This window comes from Mastomys coucha, unplaced genomic scaffold (genome assembly GCF_008632895.1).
Source record: "Mastomys coucha isolate ucsf_1 unplaced genomic scaffold, UCSF_Mcou_1 pScaffold14, whole genome shotgun sequence".
In the NCBI taxonomy this organism is placed as follows: domain Eukaryota; kingdom Metazoa; phylum Chordata; class Mammalia; order Rodentia; family Muridae; genus Mastomys; species Mastomys coucha.
Window position 1 is genome coordinate 122,283,005 of NW_022196896.1, and position 11,649 is coordinate 122,294,653.

Consider the following 11,649-nt stretch of genomic DNA (forward strand, 5'->3'; position numbering starts at 1 on the left):
GACTATTGTGAAGGATGTCATTTCCCTAATTTCTTTCTCAACCTGTTTATCATTTGAGTATAGGCTACTGATTTAGGTGAGTTAATTTTGTATTCAGCCACTATACTGAAGTAGTTTATCAGCTATAGGCATTTTCTCATGAATTTTTTGGGGAGTCACTTATGTATACTATCATATCATCCACAAATAGTGATATCTTCACTTCCTCCTTTCCAATTTGTATCCCTTTGATCACCTCAAAATAATCCAATTAATAATGTGGTACAGAGCTAAACAGAGGATTCTCAACTGAGAAATATCAAATGGCTGAGAAGCACTTAAAGAAATTTTCAACATCCTTTAGAGAACTGCAAACCTAAACAACCCTGTGATTCCAGTCACATCAGTCAGAGTAGCTAAGATCAAACACTCAGATAAGAGAACATGCTGGCATGGATCTGGAGAAAGAGGAACATTTCTCCATTGCTGGTGGGACTGCAAGCTGTTACAACCACTCTGGAGATCAGTCTGGAGGTTTCTCAGAAAATTGGACGTATTGCCTGAGTACCTAGCTATACCACTCCTGAGCATATACTCAAAAGATATATAACATATAACATATAATGTATATTATAACATATAACAAGGCCACATGCTCCACTATGTTCTTAGCAGCCTAATTTATAATAGTCAGAAGCTGGAAAGAACCCATATGTCCTTCAACAGAGGAAAGGATACAGAAAATATGGTACATTTACAAGATGGAGTACTACTCAGCTACTAAAAACAATGACTTCATGAGATTTTTAGGTGAATGAATGGAACTTGAAAATATCTTTCTGAGTGAGGTAATGCAGTCACAAAAGAACACACATGGTGATATACTGACTAATAGGTGGATATTAGCCAAAAATTAATATCTCAGAATAACCATAATACAACTCATAGACCATATGAAACCCATGAAGAAGGAAAACCAAAGTGTGGCTGCTTCAGTCTTACTCATAATGTGGAAGAAAATAATCTCTGGAAGTAGAGGAAGAGAGGGATGAGAGAGAGAGAGAGAAAGAGAGAGAGAGAGAGAGAGAGAGAGAGAGAGAGAGAGAGAGAGAGAGAGAGAGAGAGAGAGGAAGGGGAGGGAAAAGAGTGGCTGGTTCCGATAATGGAGGAGTACTGGTTCTGATGGAGGAGAAGTACAGAGGATAAGGAATTTGAAATGAGGTGTATAGCAGGGGATGGGAAACTGGGGGTAGCCACTAGAAAGTCTGAGAAGTCAGGGGCCTAAGAGGCTTCCTGGACCCAACAAGGAGAACATTAGCAGAAATAACAACCAAAGGGGAGATAAAACCTGTAGAGACACTATCCAGTGGGTAAGCACAGCCCTCTCATTGAGAGATGGTGATATTTTCCCACCTCAAAAATATTAATACAGAATTCCTCCTGCCAAAAGAAAGGCAGGAACAAAGAGTGGAGCAGAGACTGAAGGAAAGGCCATCCACAGACTGCTCTACCTAGGTATCCATCCCATCTGAAAATGCCAAACACAGACACTATTGCTCATGCCAAGAGGCACTTGCTAACAGGAGCTTAGTATAATTGTACCCTTGAGAAGCTCTGCAAGATCCTGACCATTACAGAAGTAGGTGCATACAACCAACCATTGGACTGACTGAGCACAGGGACCCCAATGGAGAAGTTAGGGCAAGGACTGAAGGAGATGGAGGGATTTTTTTAACCCAATAGGAAGACAATAATATCAACCAACCAGACCATCCAAAGTTCCTAGGGACTAAACCACCAACCGAAGAGTACACATTGCTCCAGCTGGATATTTAGCAGAGGATGGCTTTATGTGGCATCAGTTGGAGGGGAGCTCCTTGGTCCTGTGGAGGCTCGATGACCCAGCATAGGGGAATGCTAGGGAGCTGAGGCAGGAGTATGTGTGGGGGAAGCACCCTCATAGAAGCAGGATGAGGGGTTAGGGGATTTGTGGAGAGTAAATTGAGAAGGGGAATAACATTTGAAATGTAAATAAATAAAATAACCAATTTTAAAAAATTCATTCCACTGTTTTCTTGTTTTTCCTCTTTTTCTTTTTTCTTTTTTATTCAAGACAGGATTTCTGCGTGTATCCCTGGCTGTCCTGGAACTCACTCTGTAGACTTGGCTGGCCTCGAACTCAGAAATCCACCTGCCTCTGACTCCCAAGTGCTGGGATTAAAGGCGTGCGCTACCACTGCCCAGCTATTCCACTGCTTTCTTAACATAAACTCCTAAATCCACATTTCTCCCAACGAAAGCATGGTTGGGGTTGTCAGAGCAATACTCTAGTCCGTGTTAGAGGGACTTTGTTCTCTTAGGATTTTATTGCTGAGAAGAGACACCCTGACCACAGAAACTCCTACAAAAGGAAACATTTAATTGGAGCTTGCTTACTCTATTAGAGGCTTAGTCAATTATTTGATGGCAAAAAGCATGTTAGCCTGCAGGCAGATATGTTTATGGCAAGGCAGCTACATTTTGATCTGTGGGCAGCGGGTGAATGCGTGCTATGCTAGGCATACATGGACTGAGTTTAGGAAGCCTCCAGTCTGCTGCCACAGTAACAAACTTTCTCCAGAAGGGCCATGCCTACTCCAAAAAGCCATACAGCCTAATAGTGTCACTCCTTATAAGCCAAGCAGTCAAACACATAGGGGGTGATACCTATTCAAGCCACTGCACAACTGTCAAAGTTTTCATCAAACTTATCTAATATTTAATACTGTAAACCTAAACAAAAACTCATAAGGAAAACCCTAATTTGACTGTATAAATGTATATGAGTGAGCAAACTAAAATTATACTAGTTACCCTTTCTTAAAGTATGACACAAGCACTAGCATACATAAAACATCACAATGCAAATATTTCCATGGATTATGTAGTTCATGTGTATGAAATACTTCCTACACAATTATATAAGTCTTTAATTATCAAAGTACTTATTAATAGCTATTATTACATTGGTATAAACAATTGAAAATTAAAAAACGACTTTATTTACTTAAATTGATACGATTCATACCACTTACATATTCCCATAAATTCGAGGACAAGTGTTTTCTTATCATAAATCCAACAACGTCCTTTGACTCCACATCTATTAGTGTCCCAGTATATACAAGCTATAGTTGATGCCAGTGAAAACAAGAATGGTTCAGGGACTGATGCTGTAAAAGAGCCAATGATTATTAAGTTTTTCATGAAAAAAGTTTGAATAATTTCTTCTCAACACACACACACATGCATACACACACACATACACACACAGGACCTCTAAACACACTATTTAAAATCTATAATAGACTTTTATCAATTTGCTCAATAACCCCGGGAATCAATATCCTGGTTCTTGCATGTATTCTAATATTACTGGTTTGTAATGATTTTAGAATTCTGTTCATAGTGGATTTTTTTTTTACTAGATATCCTAAAGTATGTTTAGAATTTTGGGGTAATATTTGGTAGAAATATTTAGAACAAAGTAACTAAACTACATGAGTTTGTGACTCCCACTATCTTTAAGGATATAACTAGAAGTTTAGTGACCAAAAATGACTTCATACTATTAAGTGATTGCATTCTCTTGTCCATCTTTCAATAGAATCTTTCTCTTACCCGGAGGGAATATATTCTATATATATTCTATGATTCTCCAGTGGGTGTGTGAATCTGTATTTGGCACTAACCTGTATATAAGTACACAAGCATGTACACATGTGCACACACACACACACACACACACAACTTTTAGTTCAATGTTCTGCTATCAACTAAATTAAAACAGATTTCTATTGATGTCTTTTATTTAAGCTAACTTAAATAAACTTAAATAACTTAAAGTTAGCTTAAATAAAAGACATCAATAGAAATCTACAAAAAGACATCTATAAAAAGAGATTTTATAGATCATCTGTTATTCTAAGTTTTGATTTACCCTTCCATTATTGCTTCTTATGTTCATTTCATTCCCATTCTCTAAAAACCACAGCACCCAGTATTTCCCTCTGTGGTTTCACATCACATGAGTTTTATCATTCCCTTTTATATACTTTTACTCATACTGCAAGATCATTGTTGCCCATGTAACTTCTTCGTAAAGACTTCATTTTTCTCTAAGACTTCCCTGGCCCTTCTTTCTGCTGCTCAATTATCTCACTCCTTGCTGGAATGCTTCTGTTCCTTAAAATCTCCCTCTCTACTTTTATCTCTCCATGTATTATGCCATCCCTCCTTCCCAACTGCATCTTATCAAGCAATGATCCATTTTTAGTTTCAACATATATTTTGGATTAAACCTACAAATGATCAGAAGCTAGGATCCTCATATGAAAAGGAGTATTTGGAATTATATTGTTGGACATGGATCACATCACTCTTTATAACTTTTTTTGGTTATCACTTGCCTGGAAATATTTCAATGCCACATTTTCTTTACTGATAAGTCATGTATATATATATATATATATATATATATATACACATATATATGTGTATATGTATATATATGCATTATTGTGGCCCATTCATCAGCTGATGACCATATAAGTTGCCTCAATCCCTAGCTGTAATGCAGTATAAAATCAATGAGCATGAATATGCTATTATCTATATAATAAGACATCAAGTCCTTTGCTTATATGCCAAGAAATGGTATAGCAGGGTCATGTTGTAAGAATAATTTCAGAGTTTGAACGGAGGTACCCTACATTAATAAAAATTGAAATGAAATGAAAAGCAAAGCAAAATATTAAATGAAAATATTAGTGTCAGACACAATTTTTTTGTGTTGTTTATTGGTCAGGGAGGCTCTAGAAGCATCGGAAACTAAACAGTCTAATATCACTAATCATAGTACCACCACAACTGGATGAGAAGACCCGATTACTGAAGACACCGCACACTTTGGTTACCGGACACAGAGAAAACAACCCAGAAATCTCCCTGCTGACAAGAAGAAGTATGAAATTAATTTGAACATATGGATGTTTGAACATATGGATGTTGGACTAATCTATCAGTCCAACTTGTGTGCGATGAAGATACTTCAGCTCCTAATGTAAGGCTCTGGATAACACAATATGATGGATCCATATTTTCTTTATCTGGGTGGCTTTTATTTTTTCTAATTTCTCTCTGTATTTAATTGGGTCCTAATTATTTCAGAGTCATCTTTTCATAGTCATTTTTGTATCATTTTAAATTATTGTTTACTTTTACATGAAAATATTGATGCAAATTTACATATTAAAAATGAACAATTTGTTATATTAAATGTAGCTGAAATTACATACCAGTAAATTTCAACATTGTGTAGGTCACACCCATGCCAAGTGAACTGAAATTGACAGGTACACTTCTGAAATCAAATAGCAATGACTATTACCTATGAGTGACACATGCTAGGTTTATGTTTTTAAATGTATATATTATACTTAATTTATACACAAATATTTAGCTGGTTGACAAAAGTTCCATTTGGTCTATGAACATAATGTATACTTATCAATTTCCCCCCTTATTTAACCTTACACATAAAATCCCAAATAACTTTACCTTGTTTAAATAAGGAGACACTCACGCTGATGCAAACACATCTAATTGAGCAAGCCACACATAAAGAATTTACCTTAATTTTTCCCAAGAGAAAGACCACTGTGGATTAAATATGCCTGAGCCACCTTTTCCTGAAACAACTCAGCTCTTTCTACTTCTGTTTACTTTCTTCCTTCTGTCTGGTCTGGTATTGCCTGGAGTCCATTTGAGCGTTGTTAAGTCCACTCTGCATTTTTCTAGTTTGCTCTTTCTGGTGGATTCTGTACACCATATATTATACCGGTAAGTCTACACTTCACATTCTGACTTTGGATTGGGTTCTACCTAAATGGCACTTTGAATGCAGGAGAGCGTGTATGTCCACTCTTTACCTTCAGGCTTCTCTGCATGGTCACTTGGAGTGACTGAGATCCATAGAAGGTGGTCTTCCTTACAAGGGTTCCTCTCACTCTCATTCACTGCAGAGGATGGTGGCTGCATACCACACAATGCAAGGCATTCCTCACAGCCAGCCTACATTTGGGTGCAACTTTATTCAAATTTACTCAATTGATCCTAGTTTCTGAGTTTCCCCTCTTTCATTTGTTATCCTTACTATATTCACTACTCCAAATTAAAATGTATGAAAATAACTGTACATCATTTAAATAAGGAGACACTCACCCCCATGCTGCAAACAAATTTAATTGCACAAGACACACAGAAAGATATCCTTAAAGATAGAAGAGGCTTGTTGGGAAGAATAAAAGTTCAGCAAGAAGGGAATAAATGGTATTTTTTGAAAAACCTAAAATTTATTCTATGCATTTATAACGAAAAGTGTTGAATAATAAAAAGGAAGTTGTCTGTATTTCTTTTTATAAACAGCATATTTTTAAAAATGCATTTATTTAATTTACACCCCTATCACAGCACCCTCTCATCCTTCCTCTCCTCCCAGTCCCATGCTTACAAATCCCTCCCCCTGTGACTACTTCATTTAAGCCTCATAGAAGAAGAACCCCGCCCTCAGGTACCATCCTACTCTGGAAAATCCATTCTCAGTAAGCCTATGTGCATACTCTTTCAGTAAGGTCCAATTAGGTTGTTAAGTTAGGGGAAGGTGTTCCCATGGCTTGCAATGCAGTCAGAGACTGCCTCGACTCCAGTTGTTAGGGGATGCTCCTGAAGACCAAGCTGTGCATTTGTTACAAGGTTAGACGCCCAAAGTTCAAAGCCTGCATGCTCTTTTGTAAGTGGTTCAGCCTCTGTAAGCTCTCGTGGGCCCAGGTTAATTGACTCTGGAGGTTTCTCTTGGTGTTCTTCATCTTCCAGCTTGTTCACTTCTAACCCTTTCTCTCCACTGTATTTCTTATTGACTAATTAAAGTATTTGTTGGTGAAAAAAATAACGCTGAGCTGTATTTTAAATCAGTACCTTATAATGTCCCGTCACTATTTATTTCCTTGTACTAGAATTTTCAACAGCATCCTAAAATGCCTCAGTTTTAAAACTCAGTTACTATTCCTAATTAATAGTTTCATGATTCATGTCTTTAGTGTTTAGGATTTTAAATATATAATGAATGAATCCTTAGAAGGGAAAAACAAAATGAGGCAAAAGTAGCGCAGAAACCTTCCTGCCTACACATACACCTGGCCTCGTTTACTCACATTTACCTCCTGCTCCTTTCTCCCTTCCTTCTCAAAATCCATTAAACGCTATCACCCTAATTACCTCGTAATGCTTCCAATATTTATGTAACTAATTAAGTCTACGTGCCTCTGAATTACCTCACTCTGTGAACTGCAAACTATGTTCATTGAGGTGTAGTTGGCGATATATTCCTATTTAAAATTTCTTCCTTTCTATTTTTTCTTTCTTACAAATAATTATTATTTGTATAGGAATTGTGTTTTAAAAAAGTGTAGCGCTGGCTGCCCTGAAAATCACTATGTAGACCAGGTTGGTTTTTAGCTCTCAGATATCGACTTTTCTGCCTCTCAAGTGGTCTGTTTATAGGGACACACTACCATGCCTTGCAGTCGCTTTGCTTTTCACTGTATATGCCAGTTGTACAAACGAATGGCTTCTGAGTAGATGAAGTACTTTACTTTCTGTCTACTCTAACTTACTCTAGTTGGTTTCCTTTATTGCCTCCAAGTCATTTATGAAAGTTCATGACTTAAAAGAAATTATTTTCACATATGAGTTACATGCAATACTTGCCTGTAGTTTTGGTTTTTGTAAAAAATCACAGAAATATCAGATGAAAATATTTTTCACTTAGTCACAGGTGTGGGAATATGGAGCTGCTTCACAGCAGCTGACTGTGATTTGTCTCATGCTCTAGCAGGTGTGGGGATATGGAGCTGCTTCACAGCAGCTGACTGCGATTTGTCTCATGCTCTAGCAGGGGCTTGATTTTGCAAGCCGCAGATAGTTTCTGTGACTGGATGATGTTTGAAATTCTGGTGACTTTAGAGGTTATAAAAAAGCTAGGGGCGCAAAAGATGGGTGGTTTGGTGGCTGTTTGTTGTTTGTTGTTGGTAGTAGGTAGTCACAGTTTGTTAAGTAGTCATCCTCAAAGAAGAAAGGAGAACAAGAAATTAGATATCCTGATGGCTAAGATCAAGTTTTCCTCAAATAATTCAAGAACCCTAATCAGCACAAAGTAGGCAAGAATCACATCATTCCCTATGGCTTCTAGCCATTTTTCCCCTCATACTTCATGTAAGGGGACTGAAAGGTTGGAAAAATGGTATGGAGAAGGGTGGAAGAATGAAGAACCCACAAATTAGGAAAAGACAGCTACATTTGCCATTCCAATGTGTTATTCATTCAATGAGTTGATCTTCAGTTCCATTAACTTTTCAGCACATGGCATAATTTCAGTCTTTCTTATGGTCAAATATTCCTCCGATGTGTGTACCACATCTTGATTTTCCATTTTGGCCTGGTGTAAATACTACTTCAGTGACTGTGGTATGCAGGTGCTGTCACTATTTCGTGCCTTGACACCTCATATAACCCTGCAGTGTTGTGAATTAGTCATGTAGTAATTCTTTTTATAATCCATGTTAGACACATCCACATTGATTTCCATGGTGCATATAAAAAATTTTTCTATCAACTCATGAGACATCTTTCACCCTCACAAGACTTTATTATTTGTTTTTCTTAAATGTATCCTTTATACTGGAGTAACAGAATCTTAATGGGTTTCTAGTTTGCATTTAATTTACAATTAAAGCTGGTTGACACTTTTGTATTTGGATCAGATATCTTTTGTATTTATTGTATATTTATATTTGTTCTGTAAAATATGTTTGTCATATATTCCAATTTGTTGAATGAGTTATCCATGATTTATTTTTCTCATTTCTTCTTATATTCTGAGTATCAACCCTCTGCCAGATGTTTAATTGGAAATGGTTTTCTTCCAATCTGGAGAAATTTCTTCCTCTCTCCACTAACCATTTACTTTACTGTGCAGAATTTTGTTAATATGATGAAATCATACTTGTCAACAATTTCTCTTGGTTACTGAGCTATTGGATCCCTTTTCACAAAGACATTGTCTGGGATGCCATCAAAATGTTTTATTTTCTGTCTCACAATGTAATTACTTTTCTTTTTAATAGTCTCATTGCAGAAGCATTGCACATCCTTGTTTAGGTATACTCTTTGATGTTTCGCTAATTTTGAGGCTACTCTAAATGAGATAGTTTTCTTGATATACATTTCACTCATTAATACTATGCAAACTCAGAATATTTTTATATCAACTACATATTACTGCTTTGCTATTAGTATTTAAATAAAATAATGAGGGTCCATTGCTATGTAAACCAGACTGGCTTGAACTCGTGATCATTCTGTCCAGAATTTCTAGGTTATGGAAAGATAGGTATGCATGTAGATAGGATCAGATCATCTGTATATTATGATATTTCTTTTCTTTTTCATACCCATTATTTCTTCCTCATGTTTTCATGAACAAGATTTCTTCTGGTTCAGATTTCAAGCCTTGCATTAAAGAATGGCAGAGTTGAAACTCTTGCTTCATTTTAAATTGTAAAGAAAATTATCTAATAAATTCTTCAGCCCAATGTTGGGATTGGGTTATAATATGTGGTTATGCCAGTTAAGGTTCTCTATTTCTATATTTTCCAGGACTTTTTGAATAAAGAATGTTGAATTATGCTACTAAAATTTTCTTAATCTAATGGACAATCACTATCTTATATTTAACTCTGTTCTGGTACTATGTTTATATATTCATATATATACAATCTTCCTTGTATCTTGTGAATGAAATTGGCTTGAAATGGACTATTGTTGAGGATCGCTGTTTCATTTTATTTTAAGGGACTATCTTTACATATCCCTAGTTTATCTAGATACTTTCAAATATTTCTGGCTAATTATTATGAATAATATGTAAATTGTAATGCATCAGTTTCCTCTGTCTCTACTTCCTCAGGTTATGAGTGTTCAGTATCCCTCTATGATCCTGTGTCATGGTGTTTGTTTGTAATATTGACTTTTCATCTCTTACTTAGCATGTACATTTTCTCATGATTTTGTTACTTTCTATATAAGGTCATCAGTCTTATCTATGTGATTTTAAACCAACTGTATTACACTGATCTTTTGCATTGTTGTGTTTTTGTCTCCATTTCATTAATTTCATCTCTGATCATTGTTTTCTATGTTTCATTCTTTCCTATATTTCTCTTTTCTTCCTTCCTCCATTGTTTGCTTTTGCTCTTTCTCAATATCTTGTCTCTTTATTGGTGATTTAATTTTTTATAGGCAGTCTCAGATTTCCTAGGATGGCAACAAAGTCCCTTTTTTCCCAAGACTGGCTTTGAACTCTTGATCCTCCATCATCAACCTTGTTCATGTAATGCTGGAGACTAAGCACAAGACTTTGTGGTTTTGTGAATACTCAGTAAGTACTCTCCAAACAACACTACAGGTCCAGCCTCCAATTCTTCTACTTGTTTTGTGTTACTGTTGTTTTCCTAGGACCTGCAGATTCATTATTAATATATTTATTAAGACCTCTGTAATATGCACTGCATGCCCCTTTTGTTTGTAAATCTCCGACTGGCAGCTGACTTTTGTTTTGGAGTTATAACTTGTGTCTACATCATTTGATAAGCCATTTGAGCCACTTTCAAGCTTCAAAATCAAAATATTCTCTTCTATTAAATGTGGGAAAACCACACTTAGTTGCTCTGTATGACAATAAACCAACTTCTGAAGCACTCCTACTTTAAATGAACTTCAACTGCCTTCCATAGGATTCTGAGTTTTCATGAAATGTCATGCTTCCAGAGATAATATGTTCATTTTCTGAACATTATTCATCTATGAAATTTTGAAATTTCTTATATCAGGGACATCCTGGAGATTTTCCTTGTCTTCTACAGCATCAGTTCCAGACCAACTTGGCCTAATCTACTTTTATTCAGTGCTGATCTCACAACATTCATAGCCATGTAGGGTCCTCATATTCTGGGTAGAATTATATGCAGAAAATTCATAACATCTGTAAATTCTGAGATTTTCTTCTTGTTTTCTTTTGAACAAAGAATAACTAAATATCACAGACTGGCCTTGAACTTCTCATGTTCCAGCTTCATTACTCAGTATTGATTAGCAGTTATACCACATCTGCTTGTTGTTCCTCATAAATGTCATTGTGAACATAGTAACCGAAATTCCAGTATAACTTCAACTTTTACAGACATTATTTCAAATTTATCTGGTTTGTTTATCTCAAAAGTTATGAAAATGTATGTGTTTGGAGGCATGCTATGTTTTATTCATTTTAGTAACCAATAAAAATGAGAAAACTCAAAGTCACATTGCAAGAATCTCTCTCTTCTCTCTCTCTCTCTCTCTCTCTCTCTCTCTCTCTCTCTCTCTTCTTTCCTTTGCTTCTCTGGTGAGTACATTTTCTTGGATATGTCACATTAATTTAAATGAAGTCATATTTTTACTAATAATTTACTCATATGTGTCTGTTTGTGAGTCAGAAAAAAAGAGGGAGAGAGAGAGAGAGAGAGAGAGAGAGAGAGA

General features: G+C 36.1%; 1 protein-coding gene across 3 annotated transcripts in view; it reads right to left on the reverse strand.

Annotated features, from left to right (window-relative positions):
• The window catches only part of LOC116088821 (solute carrier organic anion transporter family member 6A1-like), a 77,030-nt gene that overhangs the window by 15,321 nt on the left and 50,060 nt on the right, over window positions 1–11,649 (reverse strand). For 2 of the 3 annotated variants that reach the window (XM_031368534.1, XM_031368533.1), the window contains 2 exons: window positions 5,316–5,380; window positions 3,054–3,191 (listed from right to left, as the gene is read on the reverse strand). In XM_031368534.1, the coding sequence (XP_031224394.1) occupies window positions 3,054–3,191; window positions 5,316–5,380 (203 nt within the window). Of the gene's footprint in view, window positions 1–3,053; window positions 3,192–5,315; window positions 5,381–7,853; window positions 8,140–11,649 lie in introns of those variants that run through there. The other variant, XM_031368535.1, reaches the window with a different exon arrangement.